The 22442-nt window shown below is 43.2% G+C and overlaps 1 protein-coding gene across 1 annotated transcript; it reads left to right on the top strand.

The window, feature by feature from the left end:
• Positions 1–8322: 8322 nt before the first annotated feature.
• lrrc57 (leucine rich repeat containing 57) lies at positions 8323–18431 on the top strand. The gene is made up of 6 exons (XM_075448536.1): positions 8323–8468; positions 10780–11034; positions 12121–12256; positions 12340–12608; positions 17404–17589; positions 17667–18431. Exons 2-6 carry the CDS (start codon positions 10951–10953, stop codon positions 17706–17708), a joined length of 717 nt encoding a protein of 238 aa, XP_075304651.1. The 5' UTR covers positions 8323–8468; positions 10780–10950; the 3' UTR covers positions 17709–18431.
• Positions 18432–22442: the final 4011 nt, after the last annotated feature.

Raw genomic sequence — 22442 nt, 5'->3', positions numbered from 1 at the left:
GAAAGGTTGTTCTGATGATACTCCTCAGCTTGATCCTCTTCTGACACATGTTGGTAGAATATGCTTGATGCCCACTACCCGTAATAATAACCGGACTGTGCGCAATCTATTTCTAAAGGACATTATTTCTGTACCTTGTGCAATCTCAGCTTGGAGTGGATATGCCAACGATATATGCTGGACCAAGGCTTGGACACTACCCAACAGATTCTTACTGGTCAATAAAGTAAAAGAAGTGTCCTTTAAAATCATTCACCGTTTTTACCCAGTTAAATCCTTTTTAGCTAAATTCAGTAAAGGTATTGATACTAATTGTACTCTTTGTAATACACATCCAGAATCACTTATTCATCTTTTTTGGTTTTGTGAGTTTTCAAGAGACTTGTGGCGAAAGATTTGTCGTTTTATAATTGACCATATTTGTGAAACTTTTGAGTTACGTTTGCAAGATGTTTTATTTGGTTTTACCAATTTTAGTAAGGAGCTGGATGAGGAATATTTTCTTTGTAATTTAATTGTTCTTCTGGCAAAATTCCATATACATAAGTGTAAAGTACTTAAAATGAGGCCTTCTTTTGTTTATTTTCGTAGGGACGTGAACATTTATCTCAAAAACATTTATGCCTCAAAGAACAAAAAAGCAATGAAAACTGTGAATTTATGTACAAAATTTAATATTGTTTTATAGATGTGTGTCTGCTTTGTTTGTGTCTGCATTATCTAACCCCTGGCGTGTAGTTATTGTATCTGTCTTTGTTTCTGTACTTGTCTGTTTTTTATTTAATTAAAAAAAAAAAAATTAAAAAAAAAAAAAAAAAACTAGACATCTAAGTATATTAACTGCTTTTTTACACTTAATTCAATTCAATTCAATTAATTTTATTTATATAGCGCCAAATACAACAAATGTCATCTCAAGGCACTTAGATAGGCTAATAAAGTCCAATTCAAGCCAATTGGAATTCAATTGATTGTAATCATAATTATTCATAAAATGACAACTCTCTCAATATGATCCCTGAAAGTCAGTTTGCAATCCATCCAAACCCCTAAAAACCTCACTACCTCAACTTGTTTGAGTGGCTGCCTATATAAGGTATGAGATCTCTTTACATTGGAATGTAGGCTATCTTTAGTGTAAACAGATCTCATTTGGCGATTTCACTTCTTTTGAAGATCTTCGTTTTATTTTAAAGGGTGTTCCTAAAATTCTGTTCTTAATCGTTTACAGTGCGTGCTGGACTCCACCAGGGCTGCTCGTTGATTCCGATCCTGTTTGTAATTTTCATGGACAGGATCTCAAGGCATCGTTGTGAAGAGGAGGAAATTCAATTCAATTCAATTCATTTTTATTTATATAGCGCCAAATACAACAAATGTCATCTCAAGGCACTTAGATAGTAAGTCCAATTCAAGCCAATTGGAATTCAATTAATTAATAATAATCATAATTCATAAAATAATCCAATTCGTTCATATAGAGCCAATTCAAAAACAATTTCCTAGCTAAGAAAACCAACAGATTGCACTGAAAACTTTTTGTTTTTCGGTCCAATCTCCCGGCCTGAGCGTGCCTGAGGCGACTGTGGAGAGAAACGACTCCCTTTTAACAGGAAGAAACCTCTGGCAGAACCAGAACCAGGAAGGGTGGCCATCCGCCTCGACCAGCTGGGGTTTGAGAAGACAGAAAGGGGGGGGGGGGAAGGGGTGGGGGGGGGTGGGGAGGGGGGCAGGGGGCCACCGCGACGGCGGCACTGTAACACCATTCAAAGGATATCTGTTGGAACAGGGAAACACGAGTTAATGACCACAATAATATCACATATACGTAAAGAGAGTAGAGTGAGGAAAGGTGTGTCAGATGAGGCCCCCCAGCAGTCTAGGCCTATAGCAGCTTAACTATGGGATGTTTCAGGATCACATGAGCCATCCCTATTCAAGGTAAACACAAGAAACTTGTGCTAACGAAAAAAAATAAATAATAAAATAAAGTAAAGGACCAGACTCAGTGAGTAATTCCCTATACTCCCTATATAGATCTGCTCCTCACACCACAACAACCATCTTTTTACAGCCACAAGCTACCTCAGCCTCTCACCAACTGCACACCAGTCATAGCGGGGTGGGGATGCAAACCCTGGTTCGGGTAGGGGGAGAAATAAAAGAGGTAAGATAAGCGGGAATGGGATTCAAACCCTGGTTCGGGTAGGGGGTAATGAAAGTATAGAGGGTGCCAGAGGTGGAGGCAGAACAAGACACACTAGCAGACACACTATAAGATTCAACAGACCTAACTATAAGCTTTATAAAAAAGGAAAGTTTTAAGCCTGGTCTTAAAAGTGGAAAGGGTGTCTGCTTCCCGGACATTTACTGGCAGCTTATTCCACAATTGAGGGGCCTGATAACTGAAGGCTCTGCCTCCCATTCTACTTTTAGAAACTCTGGGAACCTCAAGTAAACCTGCAGTTTGGGAACGAAGTGCTCTGTTAGGAAAATATCTTACAATGAGATCTTTAAGATATGATGGAGCTCGGTCATTAAGAGTTTTATATGTAAGGAGAAGAATCTTAAATTCTATTCTGAATTCAACAGGGAGCCAATGAAGAGAAGCTAAAACTGGAGAAATATGATCTCTACTGTTAGTTCTCATCAGAACTCTGGCTGCAGCATTTTGGATCAACTGAAGGCTTTTCAGAGAATATGTGGGACAGCCCAATAATAAAGAATTACAGTAGTCCAATCTTGAAGTAACAAATGCATGAATTAGTTTTTCTGCATCACTCTGAGACAAGATGTTCCTGATTTTAACAATATTACGAAGATGAAAGAAGGCAGTCCTAGAAACCTGTTTTATATGCGAGTCAAATGATAAGTTCTGGTCAAAAATAACTCCAAGGTTCCTCACTGTAGAACTAGAAGCCAAGGAAATACCATCTAGAGTAACTATATAGCTAGACAATTTCTCCCTGAAACGCTCAGGTCCAAAGATAACGACTTCAGTTTTGTCTGAATTTAGCAGCAGACAGTTCTGAGTCATCCAGGTCTTTATGTCTTTAAGACATGCTTGTAGTCTGACCAACCTATTGGGTTCATCTGGTTTTATAGATAAGTACAGCTGAGTATCATCAGCATAGCAATGGAAATTTATGCCATGCTGTCTAATAATGTTACCTAATGGAAGCATGTATAAAGTAAAAAGAATCGGTCCAAGCACAGAACCCTGGGGAACTCCATGACTTACTCTGGTGTGTGAGGAAGATTCTTCATTTACAAGAACAAACTGAAATCTATCAGATAAATATGATTTAAACCAGCCTAATGCAGTTCCTTTAATCCCAATAACATGTTCAAGTCTGTGTAATAAGATACTGTGATCGACCGTATCAAATGCAGCACTGAGATCCAACAGGACAAGCACAGATCATTGGTAACTTTCAGCAGTGCTGTTTCTGTGCTATGATGCACTCTGAATCCTGACTGAAACTCTTCAAACAGATTATTTCTGTGTAAATGATCACAAAGCTGAGCTGCAACTATTTTTTCAAGAACTTTAGACATAAAAGGGAGATTGGATATAGGTCTATAATGAGCCAACACTTCTGAATCAAGAGTACGTTTTTTAAGTAAAGGTTTAATTACAGCAACCTTAAAAGTCTGAGGTACATATCCTGTCAACAAAGACAGATTGATCAAATCCAATATGGAAGTGTCAATTAATGGGAAAACCTCCTTGAACAGTCTGGTTGGGATTGGGTCTAAAACACAAGTTGATGGTTTAGAAGAGACTATTGCTGTTGTTAGTTCAGAGAGATCAACTGGGCAGAAGCCGTCTAAATACAAATCAGGTTCTAAAGATACTTCTAAAGCTGCTGTACTTGATGATACATCACTGATAATAGTGGGAAGGACTCCATCAATCTTCTCTCTGATAGAAACAATTTTATTAATAAAGAAGCTCATGAAATCATCACTGCTGAGAGTTAAAGGAATAACTGGCTCAGCAGAGCTCGGACTCTTAGTCAGACTGGCTACAGTGCTGAAAAGAAACCTGGGATTATTCTTATTCTCATCTATCAATGATGAATAATAAGCAGTTCTAGCTTTACGAAGGGCTTTCTTATACATTGTTAAACTATCTTTCCAGACTAACTGAGACTCTTCTAAATTAGAGGAACGCCACTGTCTCTCCAGCTTTCTTGCAGTTTGCTTTAAAGCACGCAGCTGTGAATTATACCAAGGAGCCAACCTCTTCTGGCTGATTACCTTCCTTTTCAGAAGGGAAACATTGTCCAGTGCTGTACGCATTGAAACTATAGTGCTGTCAACAAGAGAGTCAAGTGCTGCTGGAGTAAAGTTTATGTAGTCGTCCTCTGTCATATCTGCACATGGCAGTGAAGAAAAGGATGATGGAATTAATTCTTTAAATCTGGTTACAGCCTCCTCTGATAGACACCTTCTATACGTAAATTTCTTCTCAGAAACTGTATAGTCAAGTAATGTAAACTCAAAGGTTATCAGAAAATGGTCAGATAAGACAGGGTTATGAGGGAACACTGTTAACTGTTCACTCTCAATGCCATAAGTCAGAACAAGATCAAGGGTGTGATTAAGGCAGTGAGTCGGTCTGTGAACACTCTGAGAAAATCCAATAGAGTCTAATATAGAATTAAAGTTCATATTCAGGCAGTCATTTTCAACATCTACATGAATATTAAAGTCACCCACTACAATGACTTTATCTGTACTCAGCACTAACTGGGATAAAAACTCTGAGAATTCAGACAGAAACTCAGAATAAGGGCCAGGTGGACGATACACAACAACAAACACAAGAGGTTTCTGGGATTTCCACTTTGCGTGGGAAAAACTGAGAATCAGAGATTCAAAAGAGCTCAAACTAATCTTGGGTCTGGGACTGATGAGTAACCCTGATCTGAAAATAGCTGCCACTCCTCCTCTGCCTGTGGTTCCAGGAACGTGAACATTTAAACAGTCAGAGGGAGTTGCTTCATTAATGCTAACATGAAATCTCGATGTCTGAGTGTCTGTACTGAGCCCGTTGCCCCAGTGACCCGACCTCATATAAATGGATGATAAATGATGGATGGATGGATGGATGGATGGATGGATGGATGGATGGATGGGTGGTTGGGTGGGTGGGTGGATGGATGGATAAACAGATCAGTTGTCTTGTCAAAACAGCTTATTCCAGTTATGACTGTTGGCCAAAGTGAAGCCCTATTATCTTATGACGATTTCCAAAAAGTTATACATGCTTTTATAACAATACAACTGAATTATTCTGAATTATTTTAATTCCTTGTATGTTGGTTTGGATCAATCATCTCTTTGTTGGCTTCAGTTGGAGAAAAGTACTGCCTCTCATCTTTTAACTGGAACCAGAAAACATGAGCATATTATCCCACTTTTAGCATCACTCTACTAGCTTCCTGTCCATTTTAGAATAGAAATGGAATACATTTAATATTTTATTGCTAGTTTTTAAGGTTTTAAATGGGCTGGCAGTTCCCAGGTCCAGACTCAGAAATAAAGGTCCACTCTGGAACAACTTACCTCTACAAAAAAGAACAGCTTAAACAGTTTGACCAAGAAGGTAATCTGCACACCACCATCTTTAGGAAAAAGACATCTCGCAACACCATTCTTAGAGCCGATTCCTTTCACCCACAGCACCTTATCGACAACATCCCTTTTGGTCAGTTCCAGCGCTTACGCCGCATCTGCAATGAGGCGGAGTTTGAAAGACAGGCCAATGACATGACTGACCGCTTCAGGAAGAGAGCCTACAAGCCTGATACGGTGGCGCAAGCCCGGTTAAGAGCGCAGGCTCTGAAGCGCTCAGACACTCTGATTAAAAAGAGCCTTAATAGAAATAAACTATCTCGCCCCTTTTTTGTTACACAATACAGCTCAGAGGCCAAACAGGTTACACGGATCATCAGGAATAATTGGGCCATTATTAACTCGGACCCTGATCTGCAACAGATCTTTCCTGAACCCCCGTTAGTCTCCTACAAAAGTGCTCCGACACTGCGCGACAGACTCGTACACACCCATCTTCCTCCTGAGAAAAAGGAGAGTTGGCTCAAGAGACCGGTGGGAGTCTACCGTTGTTATAATTGCCCTCATTGTGCTCATCTTATTCCTTCAAAAGCACTTACTGATTTCAAAACCAACAAGGAATATAAAATAAAAGATTTTATAAATTGTAACACCACGTTTGTAATTTATCGTCTGTCCTGTCCGTGCCCAGGTGTGTTCTATGTAGGACGCACTAACAGACGCCTACGTGATCGACTTGCTGAGCATAAATATGCGATACGCACTGTTAATGCTGACTACCAGATGGCCCAACATTTCCTACAAGCGCACAATAAGAACGACTCCTTGCTAAAAATTGAGGCTTTGGAGCACATCAGGCCTTTAGATAGAGGCGGTGACCGGATCCGCAGGCTCTACCAACGTGAGACGTTTTGGATCCACCAGTTAATGCGCTTAGGTATCCAGGCCTGAATGAAGATATCGAGTTTAAATGTTTTTTATGATATTTTGTCTGTATGTTGTTTTGATGTCATTATCTGCCCATTTGCTATTTTGTATAGGCTATCTAAGGGGTTTATTGTTTTTGTCATGCTGTAACTTTGACAACAATTATTGTATTGTGATCTATGCCCCCCCCCCCCTCCCTCCTCTATGATAGGTGCGCCTTACTCTCCCAATTGTTATTGGTGGCACACTAATTATACACCTGATCCAGGTGTGGGGTTAAACTGTTTTAACCGTTGTTCATTCTTTGACTTCTGCTTTGCCCTGATGAAGACCACGGTGGTGGTTGAAACATGTTGGTATTTTATTATGATTAGCCAAAGTCATTAAAGGCTTTTTAATTTATACCTTCTTCCTGTTCTACTTTTGAGTGCCTGGGACTTATTTCTTTTCTGAGCTTAAACAGTTACTGCATTTAAAACTCAGCTGAAAACCCATTTTTCACTGGACTTCGAGTCGAAATGAGCTTCAGACATCTTGTCATTACATTTCCATTTTTTTTGATGTGCATTATTGTATGTTTACCTGTAAACAACATTGGTTGTTTTTAAACGTGCTACATGAATACATTTGACCTTGATCTTGAGCCAAGTCCCAACGCTTTTATACAGTGATACAAACAGAGAGTAGTAACATGAAAGTACACGTAGTCATCCCAAGTCATGAAGCTGGACAACATGCATGCATTTCATTGGTCGAGGACATTTTGTGATATTTGAAACTACAGTATGTATCTCTGTTGTGGTGAGAACACCTGAAGAAGTATGACATTCTGTTCCACTCTGCTCACACTTCAAGATTATAATAAGAGTACAAGAAATGATAAATTCAGTAATGTATTTACAATGATTTCTTCAAACATTAGTAGAACTGGGTATTATTAGTGAAATAAAATATGTCATGCTTTGTGATGATATTGCAGGACAGAGGAAAAAACATCTAATTTATTTCAACTTGAAAATATTCTAAATAGATGGGTGATTATGAGTAAGACTGGGCAAACAGAATGTTCTAGACAGGATGTTCCTAAGACATTCTTCCGTGTCTTAAGACAATTTAAGGAACAAAGATCAAACTTTGAGTAATTTCAGAGGATTGATGACTCTGGGGCACACCTGTCACAAAGCATTCTAAAGTCTCTATTAGGATGGATATTTTGCTCTAACAACAGTGTTTGACCTTATTGCTACAAGTGTTTCTAGGATCTGTTTTTTTTTTATTTTAATTTAGTGTCCTTTGACACTGAGAACTTTCATTTCTCTAATGTGAGCTTTTGAGTGCTCTGGATTCTCAGTTTTTCTGAGAATTTCATCCTGAAAGGCTAGAATAATGTGATAAAGTTGGTGAGCACAACCTCAGTGGACAATGGACATCTGGCTCTAAGTGGATCTAACACCTAATTGGTTTAGATGTCGGCTCAACAATATGACGTTTTATGGAAACTTGAAAGTTTGCTTGGTTTTCTTTTACCTGATTTTAAAGCTGTATTCTGTTAATACAGTATTTAACACAAACACTTCTGGCAAGCTTTGTGTGAAACTGTTGTGATTCACATATAAGAACCGATGTAAAATGGAATTAAAGCAACAACATAATGTGATAAAACTGGTGTATGGGCTAAACATGTTTTCTTAAATTGAATCAGCTGTAACCGGAAGTGGGATCTCTTTGTCGCCACCTGCCGCTGGCCAGGCGAACAGCTGCAGCGCCTCGATCTCGTGAGATTATCCTCGTCTGCGTTACCATGACGTCAGAACAAGTAAGGCTCAACCAGAGTATCAGCGACGCCCTCTGCCGCTACAAGTCATTTCTGTTTCATTTAATAAATTTGAAAAGACTTTCTTCACCAGAGTTCACTGTTAAAGGTCTGGCTCCGAGGCTCAACGTGCGTCCGCCCTGACGTAAGTAAAACTAAACAGACTCACTTCCGGTAGGCTTTGCTACTGTAGCTGTTAGCAAGCTAGCCTAGCTAACGCAGCTCCAGATTACTCTGTAACTTTCTCTGTGAGTTTGGATAAAGCCACTGAAGTCGTTGCTGTGCCGATCATTGGCGTGCTGAACAGTGAAGGCTGGCCTCGGTGAAGGCTGGCCTGGGTGAAGGCTGGGTGAAGGCTGGCCTCGGTGCTCACCTCTGGTTCCCTTCTCAGAGAACCCGTTGAACTCGGGCCTGTATTGAAGAAAGGCCTGAGGCTGTGAGAACAGTCAGGGACAGAGCACAGCTGAGCAGTATGGCCCCTGAGGCAGCAGCACCCATCCTCAGGTGTGATAATGGGCCTCCTGCAGCCTCTGAAGATGGCTGTTAAATATCTGTGTGGTGCATCATCACAGCTAAAGTATACCTGACCATTTCTCTGCCTTCTTCACGCAGCTGAGGAGATATCTGCCTTCTTTCTGTTCTAACCAACAGGAAACATGACATTTAAACCGAAGCTCAGCACCTCACATGTCCTTTCAGTGCAACTTCAGCTTCTCCTTTTCTGCCCTGTGAGGTGGTTCAGTATCAGGACGGGGATGATCCCAGGCTGGCTGTCAGTGACAAACTGAGCAGTCTCCGTCAGCCATCCAAATAGATGGCTTTTCTTATGAATTCTGTGTCCGCTCCCTTCTGAAAGGAAAGCATCACCACCGGTGTAGTCTCACATGCTGTCAGATGGTTATATGCTCGGGAGTAAATCGCACTGTAAACATTGATTGTTGCGCCTCCCAATCTTCAGAACAACCCTTTTTCATTTTCAGCCTGTAAGTTGCAGCGAGGACCTTGTCTTTTCTTGCTGTAAAGGACATTTTGAATACTTAGAATAGGATAAAAAGCACAAAGAAAGCGACTTAAAACAAAATATTTGTCCAACCCTTCCTAACATGCATGTTCTGTTTTGGTATGTGCATCAAGCTTCTGTTGCCCCTCACATGATTGTGTCCCTGCTCCCCCCTGAGGTCTGCTTAAATAGGCCTGGGAACAGACGAGTTCATGCACAGATATCTGATGAGACGGAGAGCAGCAGCACAAAGCAGAGCTGTTTCTGGATTTCTTTGTGATACTGGGAATACTCAGGCTTTTGTTGGCTGGTCACAATGAAACATTTCTGTTATTCTGTCTTTGTGGAAAATGACAAACCAGCTTTTTCCACTGATTACTGTCAAATTGCTGTAACTTAAAATGAATCAGAAACAGCATGAAAGTGATCAGGTTAATTAATAATGACTGTAGCAGGATTATTGTCTTATAAAAGTAATATTTGATATAGATGCTGTTTGAGATTTTCACAGTTAAAGACATTGTTATATTTAGAAAATGGACACGCTGTCATGTATATACGGTGAGAATTTCCTGCCATGAAAGTTTTTATCTGTTGTTGGTCATCTTCTATTCATACAGACTCAGAGGAAACATGAGAAAGCTAAACTCCTGAGCTTTCTGTCACAACTTCTGTTTTATCATTTTTAAGGGGCCACATCTGTGCACTTATTGGTGGCCCAGTGATAATGAACTGACTTGAAACCTTTTCCAACATTTACCCTGTTTCCAGTCGTCCCTGGGACACCTCTGGTTGTTCAGCTGAGCTGGAACAGAACAAAGATCAGAAGTCCTGTCAGACTGTGTGTACACACCTAAAGCTTAAAGCCAGTAAAGCTTGGACTGATTGAACAATGATACTGGTGACTCAGGCCCTGTTTACACCTGCTATAAAGCACTTATGGTTGGATGTCACCTCTCTGCTCTTAAAGGAGAAGAGAAACAGTTAACGGTTTGGTGAAAGTCGGCGTCCTTCGGGTGGACATACGCAGATCTAAATGGGGCCGAAGGATGCCAATTTTCACCAAACTGTTATCGGTGAGTAGATGAAGGTATTTTAAGGTCCAGGTTTAAAAAAAAAAAAGAACTTCTCCTTTAAAGATGCAGCCTGCGTCCCACAGAGTCTCTGCTGATGACAGATTATCCCTCATAAATCCACTAATGTCTGAGAAGCTGTTGGTCAGCTGGCAGAGCTGAGCTGAGCCCAACACCAGGTAAAGCTGAGCTGGGTTTAAAAAGTCTCAATGAAGTGCAGAGTATTTCTGTTGAGAATGGCCTGACCGTCTCTGAATCAGAGCTGATTGATCCAATCTCAGATGTTTCCACACCACTGTTTCCAGCTGTCAGCACAGAGGCATCTTAGTACAGGGTGTAAACAGAGCCTGAGGCTGAGCGTCTTTGTGGACTGTGTCCTGCAGGGATTTCACCATCTGATCTCATTTCCACCCACTGAAGAGGAGGAGGAGGAGAGGGGCTCAGAGAGCTGTCAGCTGACCCTTCATCGCTCCTCTGGGTATGAAGTGAGCCCTGCTGCTGCAGACCCAGATCAGGTGGACAGGTAGAGGGCTGGAACATCGCTGCAGGTCCAAATGGGGAACAGTGCTCTGAAGTCTCACCTAGAAACCTCCCAGAAGACGGGAGTGTTTCAGCTGACGGGGAAAGGGCTGCAAGAGGTGAGAGCCGTCGCTGTATTTGATGTTAAACTCTGAACTGCTGTCCACAGGAGACTTATCTGTCCACAGGAGACTTATCTGTCCACAGGAGACTTATCTGTCCACACGGCACATGTGTGATTATCAAACAAACCAGCACACATTGTTCTGATCTTCTGTTGAAGTAAAACTACTCGCCTGCTTCCAGCACTTTGCTGCAGATTTCCAGATAAATAATTCATCTGATTCTGCACTCAGCAAAGTGATGGCAGACATTGTGTGAATGAATGTTTCCGTCCATAAACTGTTGATGAGGTGGATGATCTGCCGGCCCGGTCCTGGCTGTAACTCAGGCTGAAACACCTCTTCTTCATGTAATGCAACAGAAATGAGTCTCACTGTAACTCAGCTGAGACCAACACCCGGGGTTTGGGTTCTTTCTCTGATTACTTTCACAAATAAGCACTTTCTATAAGAAAAACCCAGTTTTCTAGTTCAAATGATTGAATTGATTATAGAATAGTGTCTGCTCTTGATCATCTAAAGCAGGGTTTCTCAACCTTTTGCAAGCGGGGCCCCCCCTAAGATGGTTCATTGCAGTTGGGGCCCCCCCTCCTCCCGACACCACCCCTCCCCCTTCACGGCCCCACCCCCACGACACGTGACGTTACGTGACGTCGCAGGCTCAAAATACTACCCCCTGGTAAATTTGAAATGAAACTAGTCAAACAATAGTCCAACTTCTTGCATTTTCGAGGAGGGAATTTTCGTGATTTTTTTTATTTTTTTTTATTTATTTATTTTTTCCTCATCCTGTAGTCTACTCGCGGCACCGGTTGAGAACCACTGATCTAAAGGATAAACTGGTGAAGCAGTGGTTGTTGTTTGATCTAGTGTCTTCCACTCAGAAACACTGCAGGAAACCCACTGAGGACCTGAAACCTGTGGAAACTCTGCTGTAGATGTGGAGCGGAGCTGTGCAGAAATGCACTGCTTCATCCTGGACTGTAACCTTAACCCGTTCTGAAGTAGAAGGGGACTAAAGAATGTTGAAATGAAGCTGTGGGGGTCAGCTGGTGACGTGTGCTGGTGTCGGTCTTGTTTCAGTTTCCAGAGGAGCTGCAGAGGCTCACCGCTAACCTGAGAACAGTAGACCTGTCAGAAAACAAGATTCAGGCTCTTCCTCCTTCCATCGGAAACTTCCTGCAGCTCAGAAGTCTGACGCTGAACTCCAACAGGCTGAGTGAGTAACGGATGCTCTGTCAGGGATTCAGCTCGGTCTTTTACCATCACTTCTTCTCACATTTCTTCTGCTTTTCCCCACAGCTGGGCTTCCCGGTGACATTGGGAAGCTAAAGAAGCTGGAGACCCTGATTCTGAATGGGAACCAGATTCAGCAGCTGCCCCCCTCTCTGGGCCAGCTCAAAGCTCTGCGCACGCTCAGCCTGGCAGGAAACCACTTCTCAGAGTTTCCAACAGGACTTGGAACCCTGAGGCAGCTGGACCTTCTGGATCTGTCACGAAACAGGATTCAGAGCGTCCCTGCAGAGGTGTCAAAACTGCAGGTCATCGAGATCAACCTTAACCAGAACCAGGTATGCCCGTGTCTGTAGATTCTTCCTCATCCAGGTCAGGCCTCATGGTCAGATTAAAGCCTAGGGGCTTAAATACAAGGCAACTGGAACCATGTTCTTGGTTCTTGAAATGATTTGATTTTTCATCTTTTCACACATGTTTGAAACCAGGACTCAGACCCCTTTGTTGTGCATGAGACGGTACGGATCTGCTGATCTGAACCTGGCCATGTGGAGCTCTCTGAAAGCACGGAGCCATGTTTTTGTTCTAGAATCATTTTTGCATTTCTGCAGCTGAGCCTACAGCTGAGCCTGCAGCTGAGCATGCAGCTGAACCTGCAGCTGAACCTGCAGCTGAGCGTGCAGCTGAGCGTGCAGCTGAGCGTGCAGCTGAGCGTGCAGCTGAGCCTGCAGCTGAACCTGCAGCTGAGCGTGCAGCTGAGCGTGCAGCTGAGCGTGCAGCTGAGCGTGCAGCTGAGCGTGCAGCTGAGCATGCAGCTGAGCGTGCAGCTGAGCGTGCAGCTGAGCATGCAGCTGAGCGTGCAGCTGAGCGTGCAGCTGAGCCTGCAGCTGAGCCTGCAGCTGAGCCTGCAGCTGAGCCTGCAGCTGAGCGTGCAGCTGAGCGTGCAGCTGAACCTGCAGCTGAGCGTGCAGCTGAACCTGCAGCTGAGCGTGCAGCTGAGCCTGCAGCTGAGCCTGCAGCTGAGCCTGCAGCTGAGCGTGCAGCTGAGCGTGCAGCTGAGCGTGCAGCTGAGCGTGCAGCTGAACCTGCAGCTGAGCGTGCAGCTGAGCGTGCAGCTGAGCCTGCAGCTGAGCCTGCAGCTGAGCCTGCAGCTGAGCCTGCAGCTGAGCCTGCAGCTGAGCCTGCAGCTGAGCCTGCAGCTGAGCCTGCAGCTGAGCGTAACACCACAGTAACTCATCGGTAACACATCGGTAACTCATCGGTAATCAGTAACTCATCGGTAACACATCGGTAACTCATCGGTAATCAGTAACTCATCGGTAATCAGTAACACATCGGTAACACATGGGTAACTCATCGGTAACTCATCGGTAATCAGTAACTCATCGGTAATCAGTAACTCATCGGTAACTCATCGGTAACTCATCGGTAACTCATCGGTAACTCATCGGTAACACATCGGTAACTCATCAGTAACACATCGGTAACACATCAGTAACTCATCAGTAAGTAACTCATCAGTAACTCATCGGTAACACATCGGTAACACATCAGTAACTCATCGGTAACACATCGGTAACACATCAGTAACTCATCGGTAACTCATCAGTAAGTAACTCATCAGTAACTCATCGGTAACACATCGGTAACTCATCAGTAAGTAACTCATCAGTAAGTAACTCATCAGTAACTCATCGGTAACACATCAGTAACTCATCGGTAACACATCAGTAACTCATCGGTAACACATCGGTAACACATCGGTAACTCATCGGTAACACATCGGTAACACATCGGTAACACATCGGTAACTCATCGGTAACACATCGGTAACACATCGGTAACACATCGGTAACACATCGGTAACACATCGGTAACACATCGGTAACTCATCGGTAACTCATCAGTAAGGTGCTGTTTACACATACCCGGGTATTTTGAAAAACGAAGACCTTTCCCTTCATTTGTGCCTTTCGTTTATACACAAACGGAGTTTTTTCCTCCGAAAACGAAGCTAAAAAAAAACTCCGGCAAAAGTGGAGATTTTTTAAAAACTCCGTTTAGCGTTTGTGTGTAAACAGGTTGAAAGAGAAAAAAACGGAGTTTTCAGAATGGAATGCGGAGTTGTCGTCATAGTACAGAGCCCCGCCCCTATCCACCATAGTGGCAGGATAACGCCCTTCATTGTTTATCTGGCAAGCATGGAGGTACTAGCAGCATTTATTTTGTTGAGAGCTATACTCGCTTGTGTGATTTTGAAAATTACACTCCTACAAAGTATTGAACAACAAAGGCGCATTACGGCGCGGAGGGCAACAATTGCGGAGCTTCTGTTGGCAGACAGAGCCCGGCCATACCACCGCCAGCGACGGCGATTCTGGATTAGACCCGGACGGACTGCTTTATGGTGGGAAAATTTTGAAAATGGCTTTGTTGTCCCGGAGGAATGGAGGGAAAATTTCAGGATGTCACGATTTTCACTCCTTTCCCTAGCAGAACTGCTACGCCCGCACATCCAGGGTGAGAGTACTCACATGCGCGCTTCTGTTGATGTTGTGAAGAAAGTTGCCTGTCAGCGGTTCTCTATTAGGCTTCTGATTGGCTTGTGTGGAATTCTCATTGTTCTAACATTGCCACCGTCAGGCTTGGCGTAATTTAACAGCTCCTGATAGCGTATTTCTCCGGATCAATGTAGACGTGGTTTTTTTTAAAAACGGGGCTGTGTGCACGGGTTTTTTTTTGAAAACGAAGGTTAGAAAATATGCGTTTTTCAAAATACCCGGGTATGTGTAAACGGCGCCTAAGTAACTCATCGGTAACACATCAGTAACTCATCGGTAACACATCAGTAACTCATCGGTAACACATCAGTAACTCATCGGTAACTCATCAGTAACACATCGGTAACTCATCAGTAACTCATCAGTAATCAGTAACATATCGGTAACACATCGGTAACTCATCAGTAATCAGTAACTCATCAGTAACTCATCAGTAATCAGTAACATATCGGTAACACATCGGTAACTCATCAGTAATCAGTAACTCATCAGTAATCAGTAACTAATCAGTAACTCATCAGTAACTCATCAGTAATCAGTAACATATCGGTAACACATCAGTAACTCATCAGTAATCAGTAACTCATCAGTAATCAGTAACATATCGGTAACACATCGGTAACTCATCAGTAATCAGTAACTCATCAGTAATCAGTAACTAATCAGTAACTCATCAGTAACTCATCAGTAATCAGTAACATATCGGTAACACATCAGTAACTCATCAGTAATCAGTAACTCATCAGTAATCAGTAACATATCGGTAACACATCAGTAATCAGTAACTAATCAGTAACTCATCGGTAACTCATCAGTAAGTAACTCATCGGTAACACATCAGTAACACATCAGTAACTCATCAGTAATCAGTAACTCATCAGTAACTCATCAGTAATCAGTAACATATCGGTAACACATCGGTAACTCATCAGTAATCAGTAACTAATCAGTAACTCATCAGTAATCAGTAACTAATCAGTAACTCATCGGTAACTCATCAGTAACACATCAGTAACTCATCGGTAACTCATCAGTAAGTAACTCATCGGTAACACATCAGTACCACATCAGTAACTCATCAGTAACACATCAGTAAATCATCAGTAACACATCAGTAACACATCAGTAACACATCAGTAACACATCAGTAACTCATCAGTAAGTAACTCATCGGTAACACATCAGTAACACATCAGTAACTCATCAGTAACACATCAGTAACTCATCAGTAACACATCAGTAACTCATCAGTAACACATCAGTAACTCATCAGTAAGTAACTCATCGGTAACACATCAGTAACACATCAGTAATCAGTAACTCATCAGTAACTCATCAGTAATCAGTAACATATCGGTAACACATCGGTAACTCATCAGTAATCAGTAACTCATCAGTAACTCATCAGTAATCAGTAACATATCGGTAACACATCGGTAACTCATCAGTAATCAGTAACTCATCAGTAATCAGTAACTAATCAGTAACTCATCAGTAACTCATCAGTAATCAGTAACATATCGGTAACACATCAGTAACTCATCAGTAATCAGTAACTCATCAGTAATCAGTAACATATCGGTAACACATCGGTAACTCATCAGTAATCAGTAACTCATCAGTAATCAGTAACTAATCAGTAACTCATCAGTAACTCATCAGTAATCAGTAACATATCGGTAACACATCAGTAACTCATCAGTAATCAGTAACTCATCAGTAATCAGTAACATATCGGTAACACATCAGTAATCAGTAACTAATCAGTAACTCATCGGTAACTCATCAGTAAGTAACTCATCGGTAACACATCAGTAACACATCAGTAACTCATCAGTAATCAGTAACTCATCAGTAACTCATCAGTAATCAGTAACATATCGGTAACACATCGGTAACTCATCAGTAATCAGTAACTAATCAGTAACTCATCAGTAATCAGTAACTAATCAGTAACTCATCGGTAACTCATCAGTAACACATCAGTAACTCATCGGTAACTCATCAGTAAGTAACTCATCGGTAACACATCAGTACCACATCAGTAACTCATCAGTAACACATCAGTAAATCATCAGTAACACATCAGTAACACATCAGTAACACATCAGTAACACATCAGTAACTCATCAGTAAGTAACTCATCGGTAACACATCAGTAACACATCAGTAACTCATCAGTAACACATCAGTAACTCATCAGTAACACATCAGTAACTCATCAGTAACACATCAGTAACTCATCAGTAAGTAACTCATCGGTAACACATCAGTAACACATCAGTAACACATCAGTAACTCATCAGTAACACATCAGTAACTCATCAGTAACACATCAGTAACTCATCAGTAACACATCAGTAACACATCAGTAACTCATCAGTAACACATCAGTAACTCATCAGTAACACATCAGTAACACATCAGTAACTCATCAGTAAGTAACTCATCGGTAACACATCAGTAACACATCAGTAACACATCAGTAACTCATCAGTAACAGATCAGTAACTCATCGGTAACTCATCAGTAAGTAACTCATCAGTAACCTGGTTTCTCCTCCTCTGCTCAGATCTCGGTGCTGTCCGAGGAAGTCTCTCGGTGTCCCCGGCTGAAGGTTCTCCGCCTGGAGGAGAACTGCCTGGAACTGTCCTCCATCCCTCAGTCCATCCTGACTGAGTCTCGGGTGTCTCTGTTCTCTGTGGAAGGGAACCTGTTTGAGGTGAAGAGGCTCAGAGAGCTGGAGGGCTACGAGCAGGTCAGTCCCCGTCCCCCCCCCCGGTTTCTCTCTGCTGCTCTCAGCTGCTCTGTAACGCTCCTGTTCTCCTTCCTCAGTATATGGAGCGCTTCACCGCCACCAAGAAGAAGTTTGCCTGAGAAGCCTTGATGAGCAGTCTGGATCTCTGAGCGCCACCTGCAGGTGTGGCCAGCCTCGGTCTCTGCCACACCCCTGCACCCCCCACTGCTGCTTCAGACCTCGGGCAGCAGGGCAGTCTTCATGGTACCCCACTAACAGCTGAACCTGCTGACAGATGGACACAGACATTCATCTCCTGCAGCATCTTCCATCCAGCGGGAACAACAAAGCAGACTGTTCATTAGAAAAGCTTCAACTTCACAGGACTGGATGCTGGCCAGGAGTCTGACATCGAGATGTATTTCAGTGGAGATCAGTGGAGCAGCTTCAGGGTAGCTTCAGGGCAGAGGGAACTGTGAGGCTGATCAGTGTCGGTTAGCTTCTGATCAGTGTCGGTTAGCTTCTGATCAGTGTCGGTTAGCTTCTGATCAGTGTCGGTTAGCTTCTGATCAGTGTCGGTTAGCTTCTGACGAGTGTCGGTTAGCTTCTGATCAGTGTCGGTTAGGTTCTGATCAGTGTCGGTTAGGTTCTGATCAGTGTCGGTTAGGTTCTGATGAGTGTCGGTTAGGTTCTGATCAGTGTCGGTTAGGTTCTGATGAGTGTCGGTTAGGTTCTGATGAGTGTCGGTTAGGTTCTGATGAGTGTCGGTTAGGTTCTGATCAGTGTCGGTTAGGTTCTGATGAGTGTCGGTTAGGTTCTGATCAGTGTCGGTTAGCTTCTGATCAGTGTCGGTTAGGTTCTGATGAGTGTCGGTTAGCTTCTGATCAGTGTCGGTTAGGTTCTGATGAGTGTCGGTTAGGTTCTGATGAGTGTCGGTTAGGTTCTGATGAGTGTCGGTTAGGTTCTGATGAGTGTCGGTTAGGTTCTGATGAGTGTCCGTTAGCTTCTGATGAGTGTCAGTGAGGTTCTGATCAGTGTCGGTGAGGTTCTGATGAGTGTCGGTTAGGTTCTGATCAGTGTCGGTTAGCTTCTGATCAGTGTCGGTTAGGTTCTGATGAGTGTCGGTTAGCTTCTGATCAGTGTCGGTTAGGTTCTGATGAGTGTCGGTTAGGTTCTGATGAGTGTCGGTTAGGTTCTGATGAGTGTCGGTTAGGTTCTGATGAGTGTCGGTTAGGTTCTGATGAGTGTCGGTTAGGTTCTGATGAGTGTCGGTTAGGTTCTGATGAGTGTCCGTTAGCTTCTGATGAGTGTCGGTTAGGTTCTGATGAGTGTCAGTGAGGTTCTGATCAGTGTCGGTGAGGTTCTGATGAGTGTCCGTTAGCTTCTGATGAGTGTCGGTTAGGTTCTGATGAGTGTCAGTGAGGTTCTGATCAGTGTCGGTGAGGTTCTGATGAGTGTCGGTTAGGTTCTGATGAGTGTCGGTTAGGTTCTGATGAGTGTCAGTGAGGTTCTGATCAGTGTCGGTGAGGTTCTGATGAGTGTCGGTTAGGTTCTGATGAGTGTCGGTTAGGTTCTGATCAGTGTCGGTTAGGTTCTGATGAGTGTCCGTTAGCTTCTGATCAGTGTCGGTTAGCTTCTGATCAGTGTCGGTTAGGTTCTGATCAGTGTCGGTTAGGTTCTGATCAGTGTCGGTTAGGTTCTGATCAGTGTCGGTTAGGTTCTGATCAGTGTCGGTTAGGTTCTGATGAGTGTCGGTTAGGTTCTGATGAGTGTCCGTTAGCTTCTGATCAGTGTCGGTTAGGTTCTGATGAGTGTCCGTTAGCTTCTGATCAGTGTCGGTTAGGTTCTGATGAGTGTCGGTGAGGTTCTGATGAGTGTCGGTGAGGTTCTGATGAGTGTCGGTGAGGTTCTGATGAGTGTCGGTTAGGTTCTGATGAGTGTCCGTTAGCTTCTGATCAGTGTCGGTTAGGTTCTGATGAGTGTCCGTTAGCTTCTGATCAGTGTCGGTTAGGTTCTGATGAGTGTCCGTTAGCTTCTGATCAGTGTCGGTTAGGTTCTGATGAGTGTCGGTTAGGTTCTGATGAGTGTCGGTTAGGTTCTGATGAGTGTCCGTTAGCTTCTGATCAGTGTCGGTTAGGTTCTGATGAGTGTCCGTTAGCTTCTGATCAGTGTCGGTTAGCTTCTGATCAGTGTCGGTTAGCTTCTGATCAGTGTCGGTTAGCTTCTGATCAGTGTCGGTTAGGTTCTGATCAGTGTCGGTTAGCTTCTGATCAGTGTCGGTTAGCTTCTGATCAGTGTCGGTTAGGTTCTGATCAGTGTCGGTTAGCTTCTGATCAGTGTCGGTTAGCTTCTGATCAGTGTCGGTTAGCTTCTGATCAGTGTCGGTTAGCTTCTGATCAGTGTCGGTTAGGTTCTGATCAGTGTCGGTGAGGTTCTGACGAGTGTCGGTGAGGTTCTGACGAGTGTCGGTGAGGTTCTGACGAGTGTCGGTGAGGTTCTGACGAGTGTCGGTGAGGTTCTGATGAGTGTCGGTTAGCTTCTGACTCCTGTTCAGGGTGCTGTTAGAGCTGAAATCTGAAAGACAAGCGTCCCAGCCCTTTTCCTGTAAAACAGCGTGCTGTGGGGCCGTGCTACCAGCTGCCGTGGAGGAGCTCAGAGGGCAGCAAAGCCTCAGCCTGTCTTCAGCCTGTCTTCAGCCTGTCTTCAGCCTGTCTTCAGCCTGTCTTCAGCCTGTCTTCAGCCTGTCTTCAGCCTGTCTTCAGCCTGTCTTCAGCCTGTCCTCAGCTTGCTTTAGGATCCTGTAGTTTCTGACTCTTCCTCAGCATGCTGACATCGTGGGGAGGGCCACAGACACCGAGCTCATCTGGAACCTTTCAGTTTTTATCCTTTGTTTGTTAAAGCATTCTGAGCTGATCCAACATAAACCTGCTGACATACTCCCACTGCATCCATATTTCCAATTTGTTCTTATTAAGAAATGCTGAAAAATAATTTACTATAAAAGTAAGATATTTAACCTTTCTGTGCAGCAAAGCCTTCTTTCAGAAGTGAGCAGTGTGAACCAGTGAGCAGTGTGAACCAGTGAGCAGTGTGAACCAGTGAGCAGTGTGAACCAGTGAGCAGTGTGAACCTGTGAACCAGTGAGCAGTGTGAACCAGTGAGCAGTGTGAACCAGTGAGCAGTGTGAACCAGTGAGCAGTGTTCCCGCAGGCGTGCAGATGCTGGTCAGTCAGATATAGTCAGATATAGTCAGATATCGGTCAGATATAGTCAGATATCGGTCAGATATCGGTCAGATATAGTCAGATATCGGTCAGATTCAGTCAGATATAGTCAGATATCGGTCAGATAGTCAGATATCAGTCAGATATCGGTCAGATAGTCAGATATCGGTCAGATATCGGTCAGATATCGGTCAGATATAGTCAGATATCAGTCAGATATCGGTCAGATATCGGTCAGATATAGTCAGATATCGGTCAGATATCGGTCAGATATAGTCAGATATAGTCAGATATCGGTCAGATATAGTCAGATATCAGTCAGATATCGGTCAGATATAGTCAGATATCGGTCAGATATCGATCAGTTATAGTCAGATATCGGTCAGATATAGTCAGATATCGGTCAGATATCGGTCAGATATAGTCAGATATCGGTCAGATATAGTCAGATATCGGTCAGATATAGTCAGATATAGTCAGATATCGATCAGATATAGTCAGATATCGGTCAGATATAGTCAGATATCGATCAGATATAGTCAGATATCGGTCAGATATAGTCAGATATCGGTCAGATATAGTCAGATATAGTCAGATATCGATCAGATATAGTCAGATATCGGTCAGATATAGTCAGATATCGGTCAGATATAGTCAGATATCGGTCAGATATCGATCAGTTATAGTCAGATATCGGTCAGATATCAGTCAGATATCGGTCAGATATCAGTCAGATATCGGTCAGATATCGTCAGATATAGTCAGATATCGGTCAGATATAGTCAGATATCGGTCAGATATCGGTCAGATATAGTCAGATATAGTCAGATATCGGTCAGATACAGTCAGATATCGGTCAGATATAGTCAGATATCGGTCAGATATCAGTCAGATATCAGTCAGATACAGTGTTCGAATTATCCACCGGGCTTCGGGGGGGTCGGACTTTTTGCGGATCAATTGATGACGTCACCCCCCCCCCCAAAAAAAATCATGATATGCAAACACAACAATACGTTATCATTTGCAAACTCCCTCATATGAATCAAGTGACCACGTTTGTGGGAAGATCACATCAAAGCACTCGTCTCCGTAAACTCCGTGTTGCCAGATTGGGCTGTTTTGGATGACCGTCTGCGGGTAAAAATGGGTAGGCCTATTGGGCGAGTTTTTCTGTATCTGTATACGGCTCTATGGCCATAGAAATAAATAGAATTCAGTTTAGACTGGTTTAGTTTAGATTTAGTGCCTCCAGGCGGGGTTTGAGCATGTTTGGAAATCATCTGGCAACCCTGCAAAATCCGCGCTGCGCAGGTGAATTCAGCTCAAATCTGCACGCAGCACTGTCAAGTTCAACCACCTAGCCAAAGTTTGTCTCACACACGTTGCTGCAGCAGGACGTTGCTAACTTTCCAGTTAGCAACAAGCACAGCAGCAGAACCAACACATGCAGAATAATACATAAATATTAAACCTAGCAACGACCCAACTTCAAACAGCTGTATGGCTTACCAAAAGCCCACTAGCAAACTAGCAACTAGCCTACATTATGTAGTGCCCATAAGACGCAATCAAGAAATGTCAATCAGCAAAGTGAACCCAATGACGCATACAGAATCAAGCTGTAAATTATCAGACTACAACTGCCAA

Source organism: Odontesthes bonariensis, chromosome 17 (assembly GCF_027942865.1).
Source record: "Odontesthes bonariensis isolate fOdoBon6 chromosome 17, fOdoBon6.hap1, whole genome shotgun sequence".
Lineage (NCBI taxonomy): Eukaryota > Metazoa > Chordata > Actinopteri > Atheriniformes > Atherinopsidae > Odontesthes > Odontesthes bonariensis.
This window is presented reverse-complemented; position numbering and strand designations above follow the sequence as displayed.

Bases quoted from the DNA above. Each gene is read 5' to 3' on its own strand.
- lrrc57 (XM_075448536.1), top strand. From the start codon at position 10,951: ATGGGGAACAGTGCTCTGAAGTCTCACCTAGAAACCTCCCAGAAGACG. The intron at 11,035-12,120 runs GTGAGAGCCGTC...GTCTTGTTTCAG, and splicing joins CGGGGAAAGGGCTGCAAGAG to TTTCCAGAGGAGCTGCAGAG. The intron at 17,590-17,666 runs GTCAGTCCCCGT...CTCCTTCCTCAG, and splicing joins AGCTGGAGGGCTACGAGCAG to TATATGGAGCGCTTCACCGC.